The sequence below is a fragment of the Marmota marmota genome, unplaced genomic scaffold (genome assembly GCF_001458135.2).
Source record: "Marmota marmota marmota unplaced genomic scaffold, marMar, whole genome shotgun sequence".
NCBI classification, from domain to species: domain Eukaryota; kingdom Metazoa; phylum Chordata; class Mammalia; order Rodentia; family Sciuridae; genus Marmota; species Marmota marmota.
In genome coordinates this window covers 6,899,974-6,919,383 of record NW_025999960.1, presented here as the reverse complement: position 1 = coordinate 6,919,383, position 19,410 = coordinate 6,899,974, and the positions used below count along the sequence as shown (strand labels likewise).

General features: G+C 35.0%; 1 protein-coding gene across 1 annotated transcript in view; it reads left to right on the top strand.

Moving 5' to 3' along the window:
• Positions 1-19,410, top strand: part of Slc2a13 (solute carrier family 2 member 13) — a 335,579-nt gene that overhangs the window by 256,964 nt on the left and 59,205 nt on the right. Inside the window, exon 7 of the mRNA XM_015493228.2 lies at positions 5,096-5,221. Within this exon, the coding sequence (XP_015348714.1) occupies positions 5,096-5,221 (126 nt within the window). The remainder of the gene's footprint in view (positions 1-5,095; positions 5,222-19,410) is intronic.

The window sequence follows — 19,410 nt, the reverse complement described above, 5'->3', positions numbered from 1 at the left end:
AAAAAAAAAAAAAAAAGTATGGTTGGAGAACAAAAGGGTGTAACTTAATGGTAATAACCTGGGGAGCTCAGCAAGGCCTGTGTGTTCAGATTCTTTTCATCAAGTATAGACTATAACCACTCTGAATGAAGGTCCTGTGTCCTACTTTCAGAGAACTTCAGTGTAACTAGGCTTCTGAGGAGATAAGCAGGATAAAGAGTATGACCTCGAAGGTGCTATATTATGGGGTAGTATGTCCTGATTCCCAACAAAGACAAGGCTATGATGTGTAGAAGAATAAGGGGTTGAAATTGTGGGTGTGTGGGGTATCAGTCTTGGACATGTGGAGAGTTAGCAATTAGAAGCTTCTGCCAGCAGTGAATCCAGCCAAGTTTGAATACTGCAGTGTGTTCTGTTTGTTTTTGCAGCACGGGGATTGAGCCCAGGGCATCTTGCATGTGCTAGGCAATTGCTATCCCACTGAGCTACATTCCCAGCCTATATGTAAATGTGTCTTTATTATTATCATTATATCTTCTTGTGTTATTTCTCCACCAGTACAGAATAGCTTGTGTAAAAGAAGAAAGGTGATTGGAAAGAACCAAACATGAAGTTTTGTAGAGTGGCTATAACAGAAGAAACTAAATGTAAAACATTTAAGATTTGGTGAGAGTCATTAGAGGGATTTAGCATGAAGTTTTTACAGAAGGAACAAAGCCTTGAATGTAATGAAGGATCAGAGGGAAAGGAGCATTGAAGGTTTATAAGAGGTAGAAGAGCAGAGCAATTGTTCTCAGAGTAAGGAAGCTTGAAGGAAAGGTGTAGCAAATCTGCAACATGGAATCTGCATACGTCTTCCAGATCAATGATTACCAAACTGTTTTAGTTAGCCTTTCATTGCTGTTACCAAAAATATCTGACAAAACAATTTAGGGGAGAAAATGTTCCTTTTGGCAATCAGTTTCAGAGGTTCAGTCAATGGTTGGACAACTCAACAACTCTAGGCCTAAGGTGAGGCATAACATCCTGGCAGAAGAAAATCAGCTCAGGACATGGCAACCAGGAAGAGAGAGAGCTCCACTCATCAAGGACAAATGTAAACCCCAAAGTCATACTCCCAGTGACCTATCTCCTCCACACTGTACCTACGCAGTTACCACACATATATCAATGGATTAATTTACCAATAAGGTTACAACTCTCATAACTTGATTGTTTTACCTCTGAACATTCTTAAATATTGACTCACACGTGAGCTTTTAAGAGGCCCCCTCATATCTAAACTATGACACAAACATTTTCTATAATGAGCCAGAGAGTAGTTATTTTCTACTTTCCAGGCCAATATGGTTTCTGCTACAACTTCTCAACTCTTCCCTTAGATCATGAAGGCAGTCTTAGACATTAATTAAATGGGCATGGTTGTGTTCCAGTTATCTTTGTTTACAAAAACAGGTTGTTGGACTAGATTTTTCTCAAGGATTGTAATTTGCTGATTGCTGTCACAGATGATGACAATTTCCAGGATGTGGATGATGACAGGCTGAGCTGAAGACTGTTAGAAACTAAGAGCTTAATGTCCCTTAAGGTTAAAATGTTGGCTGGGTATAGTGGTGCACTCCTGTAATCCCAGCAACTTGAGAGGCTTAGGCAGGAGGATAACAAGTTCAAGACCAGCCTCAGCAATGTGGAGAGGCCCTTAGCAACTTAAGGATAAAGGGCTGGAGATGTAGATCAGTGGTAAAGCCCCTGGGTTCAAATCCCAAGGACAAAAAAAAAAGTAGGTAGGTAGGTAGGTAGATAGATAGACAGTATATGGATACATACATACATATGAAAAACATCATGACCTAATAAATCTTTGTAGAACACTCCATCCAAGGACAACAGAATAAACACATCCTTCTTAAGTATGCAAGAAATACTCTCCAGGACAGACCATATTACTAAACCATAAAACAAGCCTTAGTAGAGGACTAAAATCATTCCAAGTATATTTTTGACTCACGTGGAATGATATTAATAACAGAAGGATTGTGGGGGCGTTCACAAATATGTGAAAACCAACACACTCCTAAATGGCTAACAAGTCAAAGAAGACACAAGAAATTAGAAAAAATACTTTGAGATCAGTGAAAAGAACAACACAGAATATTAAATACAAGATGCAGCTAAACCAGTGCTTAAAGGGAAGTGTACAGTTTTAAATGCCGACATTGAAAGGAAAGAAAACTCTCAAATCCATGACTTAAACTTCTCCCTAAGGGGAAAGAAGGAGCAAAAAATCACAAGTGTCTGAGAGGGAATCAAATAGCTCAGATAGGGAAACTGGCCCTTGGTAAAAACAGCTTGCCATTGTAACTGGACATTAGGCTAGGAGGGTGGGTCATGTGTTTCCATTGAGAAGATAATGAAGTTGCTTTCTGCTACCTTTTATTTTCTTGATAAAGCTGGACTTGAAGTCATCTGCAGAGTACAGGAAAATGGAGCATTGGAGGTCTGAGGATAGTGAAGGAGAGTTGAGATAATTTTCATGCACGGTGACTAAAATAGTCCTCTGTAGAAAAAAAAACAGAAAACTACTAAAAGTTTCAAGTTTATTGAGGATGATTTGAGTTTGATGATCATGAATTATAAAATAATTACTGTACTGATTTTGTAAGAGTCATCTTGCTAATTCTCTCTCTCTCTCACCTCAGTACTTGGAATGAACCCAGGGCTGCTCTACCACTTGGCTCCATTCCTAGTCCTTTGTTTTTCTTTTTCTTTTTTCTTTTTTTGCTGACTCTGCTAAGGGAANATTTTTTTTTTTTTTTTTTTTTTGAGGCAGGGCCTCACTGAAGTTGCCCAGATGGCCTCAAATTTGGTGATCCTTCTACTTAAGCCTCCCAAGTCACTGGGATTACAGGCAGATGATTCCACCTCCCCACACATGGGGGGGCGGGAGGGAGGACACTATTGTTCTGCCCTGTAGTGTGATTCCTGTGGGTAAAGGCACAGAAAAGGCAAATGTTTGTATTCGTGTAGGGCTACAGTTTTGTTATATGGGTGGGATGAAATAATAGAACAGCACAGAAGTTTAGGATATTGAAATGATAGGTCATGGTCAATAAACTGGATAAGAAAAAAAAACTACAGAAAAGGAGGAAAACAACAAATGAATATAGAGGGGTCAGTTAACTAGCAGTCACCAGAAAGTCTAAAATCCAAATCAGCTCTGCAAAGGTAAGGAACCTTTTTCTTCCTCAAATCTCTGTGCTAGCACCTGCAATAGGTGATAATTTAATAAACAAGCAGAAAAATGTGAAATTTTAGTCAGATATGGATTAGTGATAACAGGAGGTTATTCATTCTGCATAACATGTGCCTTGATATGTACATATAGTATGTTCCCACTAATAATTAGCCTTATTATGCTTTTTTGGACTTTTATAGGAACTATTTATTTTCACAGAAATATAGAGCCATTTTCTGCAAATGCATGAGTTGACCTTTTCCAAGTGAATATCCTTTGAGGTCATTGCACAATTAGGGTTGTTAGATTTGACCTAATATGGGAAAAATACGCAGACAAAACACTAGTAGAAATTATCTTCCTTTCTCTCAAAGCCAAAGTCTAAGGACACTGGCTTCTGATGCCTTCAGTTGTTTTATTGTGCTTATCACCTGTGTAGACAGTTTTATATTTACATTGCTGAATCACCTCTCTAAAGTATATTGACCTTTCAGTAGGTTTTAAAAAGCTTCTCTTTTGCTTTTTGTCTAGGACTAAAGTGTCATTCAAAAATAGAGATGATTGTTTACCAAAGCAAAAGGTTACATAAGACTGCTAAAATGATAATAAATCTAGTTTTTAAGCCATGCCAGTTTTTTTTTAATGAATTAATTGAATCAAAGAGTTATTTCAATTTTGAGGATTGAGAAATACTGTCCTTCATATCGCTTTTAGATGACTTGCATGTCTTTCAGATATGTTTTCTTCTCGTGCCCCATAGTAAAAGTACTTATAGAAAGTAGATATTCATTAATTCTGTCCTGTTGATCTTTAATAATAAACTAAGCCATTCTCTGAAATGTGCTTCCCTCTACCTCTTTGCCTGGTAAATTGCTTTTATAATTTACTTCAGATATCACCTCTGAAATTATTCCTAGCTCTTACAGGCAAAATGAATAGGCCTCTGTCCTTTGAGTAGCTTACACCTATTTTCTGTTGTGTGTTCATTATGTATTATACATCTGTTTCTCATTCTTGCCTTTTGTCTATCAAGGAGCAGGGACTTTGGCTTATGCATCTTTAGTGTCTCCAGTGTTTTGCAATGAAGTGTCCTAAAACCGATAGCAAGAAAACTTGTTTTAAAGCTCACTGTAGGCCTAGGTTGAGAAACTCTACCCACTTTAAAATTTCCCTGCAGCTAGGATACCACTGTCAGGTGAGCAATGATTAACTGAATATGGCCTCATGATCCAGCCAGTAGAAGTGATTAACTCATAGAAAGATTAGCCTTTTTTCCTGTACCCATTTTTTAAAATTGAGAGTAATACTTAGTCAACACTCTATGTGTTTGTTAAAACTAAAACTGTCAATCAAAATATTAACAGTGGCCATATTTGGGTGATATTTCAGTTTAACTTTTTTCATTAGGTATCCATTTTGTCTTTGTTTGACAAAACGTTTGTTTCAGGTCATATTTTGGGGAAAAAAACTTAACTATTTCCAGTTTTTTAAATTATAGTACATGTGGAAACATTGATGAGAAAAAATACTTTAGGACAATTTGGAACCAATCAGAGTTGAATCAAGATGAATCAATCTGTGGTTGAGGAAAGCAAGTTTATTTGCTTCAGGTTAACTGGGACTCTTCTCTATCCAGTCTCTGAGATCCAAGCCTCCTCCTTCTCATAGTGGTTTCCAAAGTTGCTCTAGCCAGGATAGGGTAAAACAGAATTGACCAGCCACCTGGCTCAGCACATGTCACTTGCCTTGGCCAAAACCAGTCTCAGAGACCAAATCCTACTGAAAACTAGAATGGAAAATACAGAAAAGCACCTGGAATCTAGTATATGGTAAATACCAGTTGTCTCTGCCAACATGACCATAATTCTTTTTATTTTTCAGTTACTGTAACGAATGTATGTTGGATCCAGACTGCGGTTTCTGTTACAAGATGAACAAATCAGCTGTCATTGACTCTTCTTGTGTGCCCGTTAATAAAGAATCCACAAATGAGGCAGCCTGGGGCAGGTATGTTACTCATTACTAAACAAAAGAATGTCTAATACAATTTTAATATGTGTCTGATTTCTAATATTTCAGGGTGTCTTGCACCGGTTCTTTTTAAGCTGCATGTACTGGTGATGGGTGCAAAGCGTTGCACCTGTGTAGTTCATACTTTCAGAGAAGAAAGCACTCAGGCCCAGACTTCTGGAGGCCTGAAGTCCAGACTCAACTCTGCCTAATAAACCACAGTAATTGGGATCTTTAGTTTAAGGCAAATATTCACAAATATTGCCAAGGCAGTTTTGCCACTATGTATTATATACCTACGCTGTAAAATTCCAAACTAGAATTTCCTGAACTTAATGGTAATTGTAAGGTCAAAATGAATTAATGCCACTTTACATACTTTCATGGAACTAATTTTTTCTAGAGTACTTTCCTAGGATTCAATGAAACTAAGCAAAATAAGGATAAAATTTGGAAATCATTGGTGTGCAGCCTGTCTGGTAGCCTGTATCTCTTTCTAACAGAACATATTAGTTTATAGTAGAGACATAAATGAAACCTTTATATAGAATAAATCCTTCCCACATTTATGAACTAATATTCATATTCTTAGACACATAAAATGTGTAAATGTACAAATGATATGGCTTTTAACTCTTCTGTGGTTTAAATTCTCATTAAAAGGAGTAATATGCTCTCATACTGTCTACCTCATAGTACCTATTATAAAGGCAATTGAATCTTTAAAGTACTTGTATCGCCTGTGAACTATAAAATATAATGTATTAGTATTAATCGTTATGCTGTTACCATTAATCATTGTATTAGGGAATTACTCCAAAGAAGTAAACTTTATGGTAGTTGAGGGAAAGTCCAGACTGCATTTTAAATATGATAACAACAAAGAAAGATGTAAAAGAAATGCAGTTGTTATTTTAAATGAACCTTTAAAAGAACTTTGAGTATATGTAACTAGTTTATAGCTTTAAACCCCTAGCTTTTGGTTTTGTTTTTCCCAGGAGAGAAAGTTACTAGTCTAGAATCATGAACATGTGATGAAGTCTGTTTAGCAATAATAAATGAATATGGTTTCCCATATTTCACAGAATTAATCTGTAAGCTTATTAGAAATGTCTACTAATAAATAGTAAGGAGTACTAAAATTAGATGTATTTCTCACCCTCAGTAGGTTTATAAGTCAGATGCTTCAAAACTGGAGTTTTATTCTTATGTTTTGCAAATAAATTATATAGCATTTTAGTGGAAATGTATATATTAGTGGGTTTTTTGTGAAGAACAATTTAGAAAGTTATTCTTACATTTTATTTATATTTTTGTATCATTATCCTATGACTACATACACTACTAGAGAAAGATGAGGCACAGAAAATAAATAAAACTAACTTAAGAAAATACTTAAGAATTTCTATGTTTATAGCATATTGTTAGAATAATCTCAAAGCATTTAGAATAAAGAAAAATAAAATCACAAATTTTTCTTACTCTTTCTTCCCTCTGCTGGGAAACAGCCTTTCTCTTAACCTGACCACTGCTGTTGGTTACATTAGTCTTTGCTAAAAAGAGATCAAAAACGGTGGGATGCATTCACTGTGAAAATTCTTAGGACAAGTTTTCCATTTGTAAGACTACTATAAAGTACACCATCAGGTAAACAAGAGAAAGCTGTACATGTGAAAGATGGCCAAATGAATACCTACATTACAAAACACCCCAGTTTTTGAAAGAGAATTTGAAATAATATTTAAAAGAAATAAGGGATATGATACACTTTTGTGAAATTATGCTGAAAGCTATATGCTATAATGTGTACACTGTCTATGTATATATGTATATATATAATGTGTTATCAGTAAATTTTGAAAAAAAAAAAAAACTAAAACCTACAAACCTACAGTTCAAGATACATAGTAGTATAGAATGTGGTATAAGAACTTAACATTTAAATTATGAACTATTAAAAGGAGAAACAATAAAATCAAACTAATAAACAGAGGAAAGACACACACACACACACACACACACACACACACACACACACACAGAATGATGGTTAAGGGAAATCACAGAAAATCCAATAGAACTGAATATAAACTTAACTCACTACAATAAAAATACAAACCAATAAAGCACCCCAATAAAGGCAAACATCCTCATACTGAGTTTTTTTATTTTATTTTTTTAAAGACAGCTATTCACTATTTACAAGAGATCACAGAAGGGATGGAAACACAATGAAAACAAATAAGTGCTAAATCAAAAAGAAAAAAAATAGCAGAAATCAAAGAACTTTGGAAATTTAAAAGCTTTATGTAAGATTTTGTGCACTTAACAAGTAGAGTACTTCATTCTTTTCAAGCAAATCCAGAACACTTATGAAAATTTTCATGTTCAAGCAAAAAAATAAATTTGATAAATTTATATAAATGCATCTATTCCAGAAGATTCTAAATATATTCAAATAACCAATACCATGCAGAACACGTTTTCTAATCAAAACGCAATAAGTTTGCCAAACAATAACACAATAGTTATCACCTCTTCTACTTCAGCTTGGAAACTAAATACAAAATCTAAACTTCAAGTTAATTAATGAATTAAGAAGACAACTGAGGCTGTGGCTCAGTGGTAGAGCGCTTGCCTAGCATGTGTGAGGCACTGGGTTCGATTCTCAGCACCACATATAAGTAAAGGAATAAAATAAAGGTCTACACATCTAAAAAAAAATTTAAAAAAAGGAAGTCAGCATAATGGAAAACAAAATTCAAAATCAATAGTTAAACAGATCCATAAGAAATTAGAACTAGAATAAAGACCAAACCTGCCGAGGAAACAGAGGATAAAAATTAGAAAGATAAGTGAGGAGTGAAATAAAGCAAAGAAGTACTAGAGAGGATCAAGAAATAAAGATGGTTGATTTTAGAGAACAATAGAATGAAGAAACCTCTGGCAATACTGATCAAGCAGTAAAAAATGCACAAACAATAGTTGGTCGGGGGGAGGCATAGAAGAGATAGCAAAGATTGTTCAAATCTTAAGAGAATTCCATGAATAATATTCTCCAGTTCAGGTGAGGATGGCCTAGAGGATCTGAATGACTTTCTAAAAGTCAAGAGGCCCGTAGACCACCTTATTTGGGGGCAGCATCAGTTAAGTAATAGAAAAACATACTTTTAGAATGAAGTGACTATGAATTTGGGCTTTCATTATTTACCTCATAGTTTGGTCCTGGGACAGACTGGGTGTCTCTGAGCCACATTCTTCATCTGTAAAATGGAAACAATATAATTGTTGTGCTGAACAATATGGTTGTTAGGAAGATCAAATAAGAGCTTATCTGAAGATATTGTGAAAACAATGCTTTATAAAAATATCTTGTATGAATTTTTCTTTCTCAGTAATGTGTTTTCTCGTCAGTAACAGGTTTTGCATTACAATAAGCATTTCCTAATAGATAAGTGCCTTAGAATACTGTTTATGTGTTTGTGTCTATTCATCCACCTCCATACCTCCTGGCTCTCTATATATACACCATAAATAATTCTATTTTGGAACTTTAAACCTGCTGACTAAAAATATCACTAATGAGGGATATTTCTTAATGTGCTCATTCAGTATTTGTTTCCTCTAATACAGCATTTTGCTTTGTAATTAGAAACACTAAAATAGCTAGATAGATTCCCTATTTGGCAATCCATTGTTCATCGTATTCATTCAGCAAAGATGTTTTTCTCAGAGCCGTGCTGTGCCACAACATTCAGCCTGTTTTCTCTGCATCTGACCATTTATTCTCCTGTACAGAATTCTAGTCAAGGTAAACCCCTTGCCATCTCCCAATGTCCACTATGACTTCCTGCCTCTTATACCTTTCCTCATTCTGTGCATTCTGCCTAGGATTAACCACCCTCTTTCTCCTTTTTGATCTCTGCTTGAGTTATAATCATCATTTTTTTCCCAGAGCAGATGTTGCTTTTTCCTTGCAGTCTCCGATTAGCCCCAGAAAACAATGCTTATTACATCCCCTTCTGTCCTCTGGCACGAACATTGTAGTAAACTACAAGAGATATGTCGTAGCTACGAGATTAATGATAGCCATGAGGCCTGTTCAAGCGTCACCCAGGGCCAACAACACACGTTACTTGACAGTATGATATAACCTGGCCCAGGGATTGCCTGGAAACTAGGATACCTCAGTGCACACGCAGCTCTTTAGACATCTTAGAGCAAAGCTCACCTTGACAACAAGTTTAACCTCCCTTGGTGAAACCTGGAAACCAACCCATACTGAATATAGGTATAAGGGGAGAAGAATCACCAAACTTTGAGAATGGTCTCCAAATGGAGACCCCCACACAGGTGGTCATCTGACCCCTGGTTGGTTGTGACCTATGCCATCAGCCTGCTCTGGTGTCTGACTTGTCACAGCACTGCCAGAGCAGCCATGTCTGGGACTCATCTTTGATAGGAGTCAGACAGAAAGGAAAAAGTTGCCCATGAGGAAGCTGGTTAACTAGGACCACTCAGAACCCCAAACAAGGCATTTATATAACTTGTATGGTAATTATACTGGCTAATGTGTATCTTCTTGCCTAAGATAGAAATTCCAATACCTGTGCCCTGCAGTGTTTTTAAACCCTGAGTAATTTGTATACATCAATAATTTTAAAATTTTGAAAGTTTGAAATTAGCCATAGTTCCAAATGAGAGGTTATTATATTCTAATCATTTCATTTGAGTTACCTCTTCTACATTCATACTTATTTTTAAGAAATGAAACATGTAAAAGAAAAAATGAAAGTAATAGAATTTTAATTAACATAGAGTGTCTGTGCTTACCTAAGACCGTTTTAGATTTTAATTTTTTAAAAATTTTATTTATTTATTTATTTATTTATTTATTTATTTTTATTTGCATTTCTGGGGATTGAGTCCAGGGGCACTCTGTAACTGAGCTACATCCCCAGCCCTCTTTATTTTTTGAGACAGAGTCTCAATAAGTTCCCCAGGCTGGCCTTGAACTTGAGTTCCTCCTGCCTCAACCACCTGAGTAACTGGGATTACAGGTGTGCACTACCATGCCCAGCTACTGAGAGTATTTAAAACCCTAAAAACGGTTTTTATAAAATTCAGCCATGTACTTTTCAAGTGTGTTACTGCATACTAAATATTGCTTATGGTCATGCTACATGAAAATTACTCTTTAAAAAATTGTTGGAAGACATATTCAGCAAATTTTCTCAAAACAATCCCCAGTATACTAGAGAAGCAATAAATATATGGTAATAGCATATGACCAAGAATATTACAAATGACGCCAAACAACAAAAATTGAGATGTTTTCCCTTCATTACCTCTGTTGTTGTTGTTGTTGTTGTTTAACTTTTAGAGAGATATATTAGAAAAGGAAATTTACCATTAATAAACAAATATGTCAGAGCCTGGGATTATAGGTCAGTGGTAGAACACTTGCAGAGCATGTACAAGGCCTGGCATTCAATCCCCAGCCCCACAAATAAATAAATACATATCTACAGGTATTTATAATTTTTACTAATTATTTTTATTGACAGTATGATATAACCTGGCCCAGGGATTGCCTGGAAACTAGGATACCTCAGTGCACACGCAGCTCTTTAGACATCTTAGAGCAAAGCTCACCTTGACAACAAGTTTAACCTCCCTTGGTGAAACCTGGAAACCAACCCATACTGAATATAGGTATAAGGGGAGAAGAATCACCAAACAAAGACCTCCAGGTGTGCTCCTAATGCCATCAGAATTCAAAATTAATATATGCAAGCTTACTTTTTATATATAGGAAAGCAGACTAATATAGAATATTTTAATCCATTTTACATTTTAAATACTTTTCTTCCATGTTTTTGCTGGAATCAAAGTCATTATGCTAGATTATTTGCTTTAAGATCTGCAGCTATAATAGTATCTGCCAAAAGATTCATTTATCTATAATAATTTCAGAGATCACATGTCTTAGACCTATTATTTTTTCAAGTCCAGAAACTTAAACTCCTTTGGATTTAATGATTCTATTGCAGATTCTGATACTTAATTATGTTGCAAAGCAAACAAATCAGAGAACCCACACATTTGTGGATAATAATAATCACTTTTATAACAGTTTTAGCCAAAGTAGTAATATTCATAATACATTAAAATTTCCATTTTTATCAAAATCTTACATTTCCAGTCAGCCCATGTTCCTTTTACATTTTTTAAAAAATTTTTTCAGTTCATACTTCCTTTTGAAAAGTAATCTATGAGTTCTTTTTTACTAAAGATTAAAGAAGACTCTAAGACTTTTGTTAGAAGGTTACAAGCCAAAGCTTGAACTGCATGTGAGTAGTTAATATAGGATCATAGTGGTGAATATTGGTTCATCAAATATTAGTGCAACTAAGCAACAGAAGATGCTGTAAGCAGAGATGAAGTCTGTAGCTATCATAAGTTGTCAAAAAGTCTGCAGGTGAAGCAATGGGAAATAGAAGAAGGCAAATACGTGGCTAGATCTGATACTAGAAATCTGACTTTGGATCACATCATCAAAATCTTACATTTAGGAATTTAATTGGATTTTTCAGGTGTAATGTCATAGATGTGGAAATCATATTGGCAGTGATTTTCAGTGAATGGCTCCATGTGATACCGGGACATGATGCAGTATTGAATCACATAGTAAGAATTCTCTAAATATTCCAAATATATGGAGGGGAAAGAAATTTGGCTGTAGCATGATTCTAACATTTGGGCAGGAAACGACTAGAAATTCATAACACTGTTGTCATTCCATTTTTATTATAATTATCTGCTATTCTTGGTAAGTTTTTGTTATTTTTGAGAATATCTGCTGCCACTCTCCAGGGAACAATTATATTTCCCCAGTCCATTTAGTCTTAGTGTGCAAGTGGAACCAGTCAGTGTCATGTCGGAGCCAAGTGTAAGACTCAGAGTTTCAAACCAAAATGTGCCATGTCCTTTTCCCTCTGCTGTAAGGTTGGCCATGTCCCAAAATAAAAGGTGTTCCATTATCTTTGATCATGTACAAAATGTGGAACAGAACTATAACTGACCTGTAATAGAACTATATGGTGATAAAGAAATTATGCTTGGTATTTGTAAATCCCACTGGGATTTCGATGCTTTTTTACTATATGATCTGTTCCTTGGAGCTGATAAAGCAAGATAAACTGGATTGCATTGTGGAAGTGGCATAAACTTTTCCTTAGGTTATTAAAAAAAAACTATTTAAAAAAATTACTTAAAAAGCAACAGTACAGGCCAAAGCAAGGGTGAACAATTTCAAAGGGGGTTGCCAAACGTCATAGGTTTGTGAACACTCCTACAGGGAATAGGGAGAGGTTAAAGTTTTTAAGTAAGGACTAACAAGAATGGTTTGGGGATTTAGCAAGTAAAATTCTGATGGAAAAAGGAATAAATTTATGAATAAAAAATATAGCACAAAGCAAGGCATTCAGAAGTTTATTAATACAAGGGATGTATAAGGGTGTTGCTACAATTTTAAATGTTTTATATTTTGACACAGACACTTAGATAATTATACATGTTGCTATAACACAGAAATAATGCTTTTATATATCCAAATATCTATGCTTTTTGCTGGACAGCTTATGTGAACTCTTGGTATCCAGATCCTTTCTACTCTTGATTTTAGTGCCAGCTTTATACATCAAATAGTTTTTCATTATATATAATTTGGGCTTAAAACTTCTACAGTTTGTGCAATGACAAACCTTGGATTATCACAATTTGCATATACACTGATGAATCAGTACCAGTCACAATTCCCAGTTTCAAAATAATGCCAAAATGGCAGCCTGGAAACTGTCACAACCCATGTGTCTAGAAAGAGTTCATTGAAATACTCTTTAGTGTATCTTCACTTGTCCTCCGTGAGGATGAGTGCCATCTTTTTTTGTCTGAGAATCTTAAGTAGCTCTAAGGATTAATTTTGATTTTAGAGGCACATGTACCCTAGTGCCTTCTAAAACATAAGATATATAAAAATATTTTTTGTTGTTACTTGTTTGATATATGACTAGAAGGGGGAAAATTGAATATAGAGCTGTTCTGCATGGACAAATACATAAATATTTATATTCTCATGTTTAATTATTGGCAGGCTGGATTTTATAACAGTTTAAATTCTGTTCACATTGGCATGGCATTTACACTTGGAAATGTAGTTTTTTTATGGAGTCATTTAATAACATTGAAATTTGATATTGTGCTACATGCTATAAAAAGTATATTAAAAAGACTCAGACATCACTCCTAAGATTTATAATCTCATAGAATAGCAACATTTGCACAAGCATTCACTAAAATTATTTTAACAAAATGAATATTCCTTTTACAAATACATGAAGAAAGAAAAGTATTTGTTTTGTGTCGTGCTTAGAATCAAGGACATTTGAGAAAGAGTTAGGAAAAGTATGTGAGTTCTAGAAACCAACCTGGCTTTTAGGAACTTAAAATTATTGGAAAGTTTGAAGAAAAATGTTTGTGGCTAGCTGTAGGGCAAAATATTTCATATATGGGATATGGACTGTAAATATTTATAAAATTATGTCTTTCTACCCTCAAAAAACTCTTAATGTTGTAATTTTTTATAGGAGAGACTTTTAAATTCCTCAAATCATTAAAAATGGGATGTTCATAGAAGTACACAGATTTGCTTTCTATTGGGTAAGACTGAAATTGTAATTGACAGTGAATGTCATCTTATTTACTTTAACTCTGATCTTTTGGGAAGTACCTGATTATGCAGACCTCTTTAACTTGTAAATTATCTGTGGCTTAGGAATTAGGGGATCAAAATTCTGCTTAGAAGAAGGGATGAAGAAAAATGGCATAGCAGAGTTAAGTCCACATTTTATAGGTCAGTAACTTCTGAAACTGTTTTCTACATCTGTCCTGTCAAACTGTAGTTTCCATTCATATGAAACTTATCTACACTCATTCTGCCTTTAATTGTTCAACAAACATTGATCAAAAACTATGTTTATAACAAAGATTGGATAGCAAAGCTTGGTATATCTACGGAAACATAGGGAAAGTCAACTAGCACACTTAGACAAAATTGAAGAATTTCAAAAGTGATTAGAAGCAGAAATGTGTGCTTCCATTGTCTGAGAAGCTACTTTTAGCAACATTAAAGAAAGAATGTACTGTCCAGAGCAGTTTCTTCCCTGTGGAGATAACTACTGTATCTGATATCTTGGTAGCAATGAACATTTTTGCGTACTTCTTGATTTAGTACTATAACTTTGATCATGATTTATAACTACAACTTTAACTAGAAATTTAAGAAGATATATAGAATTTTTTTTTACTGATCTTAATATTTTTCCTGTGAATTCGCTGAAGTTTCACCATCAACCGTTCAACATGAGGAATACATGACAAGGGGGAAGCCAACTGGCCTTAGAAACTGTATACATTCAGTGCTTTTGCTCAGTTAAAGTTTAAGATTTTTTTTCATTTTATTATTTCTTTCTGCCATGAACTAAGAGTTTTAGGATATCACAATATATTAGGTGCAACAGGGAAGGGATCACACAGCTGACAAGGTCACTAAAGTGGCCCCAGGCAGCTTAGTGGCAGCACAAAATGCAGGAAGTAAATGAAGCATTTGTAGAGATCACAGAGCTAGAATGTGGTCATAAAGGTGTCCAATTTGAAAGGACAAAAAAGGAGAAACTAGAGAAGTCTGTGAAGAAAAATCAGGGGAGCCAGGATAAGTTTAAGGAATATTTATCTTGGAAGCTAGTTCAGGGAGCAGCTCTTGAGAACATGGTCAGCCTTCCCTGTGGGAGTTTCTCACCTGTGGTGGATGTCTCTCTGCTGAGCAAGAGCTCTCTTTGAATTGCTCCCAGGAATACTGACAGAATCCTGGTTTAATGGACAGCTTTGAATAGGTTTTTCTAACAGATCTAGTAGTTGGTATATGCATAGTTTTTAAATATGCTTTTGAAATACATAAAAAGCTGAAGATGAGATAGTTATGCTTACCCACCATTTGACCCAGATATCTCTCACCTCGGTCTATACCCAAAGGACTTAAAAACAGAATCTTTCAGGGACACAGCACATCAATGTGCAAAGCAGCACAATTCACGATAGCTAAACTATGGAACCAACCTAGATGCCCTTCAATAGATGAATGGATTTAAAAAATGTGGCATATATACACATTGTAATATTACTCAGCAATAAAAGAGAATATAATCATGGTATTTACAGGTAAATGGATGGCGTTAGAGAAGATAATACTAAGTGAAGTTAGCCAATTCCAAATAATCAAGTGCTGAATGTCTTCTCTAATAAAAGGAGGCTGATTCATAGTGGGGTAGGGAGAGGGAGCATGGGAGGAATAGACAAACTCTAGATAGGGCAGAGGGGTGGGAGGGGAAGGGAGGAGGCATTGGGGTTAGAAATGATGATGGAATGTGATGGACATCATTATCCAAAGTACATGTATGAAGATATGAATTGTTGTGAATATAATTTATATACAACCAGAGATATAAAAAAATGTGCTCTATATGTGTAATAAGAATTGTAATGCATTCTGCTGTCATATATAAATTAAAAAATTAATTTTAAAAAGAAAAAAACCTCTACAACTAATTCATGAGGAAATTCTGTACTCTCCATCACCAAATAAACATACCTCGGGCTCCAAATAAAAATAAATAAAGGCAAAATTGAAAAAAACTGAAAAAAGTGATAGTTATGCTTTATGATCTACTGTGTATAAATAACCTTTTATGAGTACAGATGAAAAGTTCTATATTTTTGTTTCACTAAAGCCCTTAGCAGTCATAAGTTGCTTTTCTCAACTGCTTTCTATAAATGTTTCCTATCCTGTAGTTGCAACTAACTGTTGCATTTCAGACAGGGCTTGTTTTCTGCACTAAATGAGGAACTGATGCAGTGCAGTTACTGACAGCCCACACCTGTAAAGCAGATGATCCACCACTAGGCTGGCACAGCCTATCCTAAATTGAAACAGGGCTACAGTCAATCATTATTTGCCAGAGATAAAAGGCAGTGATAAAGCATACCTGAAGTATTCCATACAAAACAAGTTTAAAGTATCTAATCCTCTATGAAAACAGTTTTTTTCTTTGCAATATTAGGGTATGAACTCAGGGGCTCTATCTACCAAATGAGCTACTTCAGAAGCCCTTTTACTTTTCATCTTTGAGATAGGGTCTCACAAAGTTGCTAAGGTGGGTTTCCAACTTTCGATCCTCCTGCCTCAGCTTGCAGAATAACTGGGATTATAGGCGTGCACCACAGTGCCTGGCCTTCTATGGATTCTTATTAAAGTCTTCCATACTCTTAAAGTGGTAATTTTTAGAATTCTGGATTCAGTTAAAGCATTGCTTTTCACCACTGTATTTCCAATTCCTAACTAGAATGAAGACAGACATTTGAGTTTCTGGCAGAATAGCCCAAAGAGATCTATCAAAGTGGATGTTTATACGTTTGTCTTCCAAGCTAGTGTTTTATTTGTAAATTTAATCTAAATTTTCCTTTATACTTTAAAACATATCCATATTAATCTTAATCTTTGATTTAGTCAGCTTTCCACCCCTATGAGAAAAGGTTTATTTTGGCTCACAGTTTTAGAATTTTTAGGCCAGGATCATTAGCCCCATTATTTTGGGCCTGTGGCAGCATATCATGAACACAATGTGTAGTACACCAAAATCACTGTTCTCTTGGCTAAAGAGTGAAAGAGAAAGAGGGAGGGGCTTCAGTCGCACAATCCCCTTCAAGGGCACACCCTCGATGACCTGAGGACCACAAATGAGACCCCATAGTTCTGGCACCATCCAACAGTGACATCTCAGAATTAAGCCTTTAACACATGGACTTTTAGAGGATAGTCCAAATCCAAACTATAGCAATACTATAATGTTTTTATTATGCATCCTTGATTTTTCTGGACAACCCATCCCAACAACTCTTATTCTTCATTGAGAAAAGGAAAACATCATTTCTAAAAGATGTGCTATTTTATTCTGTAGGATATCAATATATGTGCTAATTTGAGAACTGTGATAATAACAATGGACCAAATCCATACATAAACCCCCAGGTTTTTTAAAAAGGAGTAGGAAAATTCTAGTGTGACAATTCCCTATCAGTCCAAGAATATATATATAATGTGCCCCATGGATTTAAATGTTACTATTAGGATTTTGTGAACATTGTAGGTCTATAGAATAGCTAATTGAGTAAGAATGGTGAAATTTGTTAAAGAAAAAGAATGTTCAGAACAGAAGGGGCAATATTTCAGAAATCTATGGCGTCAAAGCATCATCGCCTCTAAAACATTAATAAATTAATTTACTTATCCACTTTTTTTTGGATATTGCCTACGTTTATTTTACAGTTGGCTCTCTTTTACAGAATGTTGTACTATGTTAAAACTTAACTAAAATAGAAGTTAGTTGTTTTTCCCAGACTGAAAACTTAAGAATTATTTCACTGTAGCTAGTATACATAGATACATTTCAACTATTCCTCCAAAATACCCTTTCCTTTCCCTCCTGCCCTTAAATAGAACTGCTCCCTAGTCCATTGTATGTAACTAAATAATTATTTTCTGATGTTATGTTATGGTTATTTGTTTACCTGTTTTCCTCTAACCTTGCCCAAACTAAAAACTTCTAAAGAGAAAGTGGGAATAGTGTCTCTGCTGGCATTGTGTGTAGCATGTACAAGTCTCTCAGTACATGAGAATATTACTGAAAGAGTAGTAATTAGGGAAAATGAAAGAATGCTCCAGCTTACCAGTCCTCTAGTTTTTTCTACAAATAATCTTTTACTTTTGGCCTTCCTGATGTTTTTGTGTCATGTGAGGGCCAGAGGTTTTTTTTGAACAATTTATACTGGAAATGACATTAGTTAACAATAAGGACCCAGACCTTCATTGTACTCAGTACAGCAGTATTCTCTGTCTTCTTCTGATTCCTCTTTTTCTATTTCTGACTCATGTTTGAGTATGTAAGGTCCAGGAAGTCCAAAATCAATGGGCAGCTTAGCTCTAGCCTAACAGAAAGAGGGTAACCCCTGGAGCCAACAGATTTCCTGTCTGTATTCAACAGCTAACTAGAGTTGGCCTCAGGTCGTGTTTTCTCTCTCTTTGATCCCTTACTTTTTTCATCTTTAGAATGAAAGAAATTAATAACACTAAATCCTGATTTCCATATGAGATGATTGAGATAGTTGAGTGAAAAAGTACCAGAAAATGATTCATACGGTTGATTTTTAAAGGGTCTCTTTATAGATCCAAGTTCCACAATCCATTAAATCTTTTTGCCTTAACTAGCCGGATAAACTGACTAGAATTGTATATCTTACTGGCGAATTAAAATACACAAGTATTTTAGAATAAAAAGTTCAACTTTCATGTAAAGTATATTTAGCTTTGTAACCACTGTCATCTATTTATTTTCCTTAAATCTTATAAAATTATTATAGTACTTAGTATTATCAGAATTTTATTTTATTTCTTCTGGGAGGAAGATTGAACTAATGGGCACTTTACCACTGAGTCACATCCCTATATCCCTTTTTGTTTTTTATTTTGAGACAGTATCAAATTAAGTTAGTTGCTTAGGGCCTTGCTAAATTGCTGAAACTGGCCCCAAATTTGCAATCCTCCTGCCTTAGCCTCCCAAGCTGCTAAAATTAGAAGTATGCACCAGTGCACCTGGCAGAATTTTATTATATTTCTTTAATAAGCTGGTATGTTGTCTGATACAATGAAAATCAGCTAAAGCCCTCTTAAGGTCTTCTTAAGGGAATGGGTATTTTCACTTTAATCTCTAGTTAGAAAAACTTCAGGTTTTACAAAGTACAAAAAGAAATTATGAGTAAGTCTGTAAGTATATTCAGTGAGCTTATTCCTCATAAACTGTTACATTTATTACCTACAACTATAGTTCATTTCCTTGAAAGGTAAAGCAGTTCCATGAAAACTCCAGCAGTACAAATCTGCATCAGAATGGTTGATTAATGTTTTGTCATCCTGGCCCTAGATTTCACATTTTAAGTTAATTTTACTCTACTCCCCTCCCCCTTCCCTCCCTCTCTCTTTTTTTTTTTTTTTTTTTTTTTTTTTTTTTTTCTTA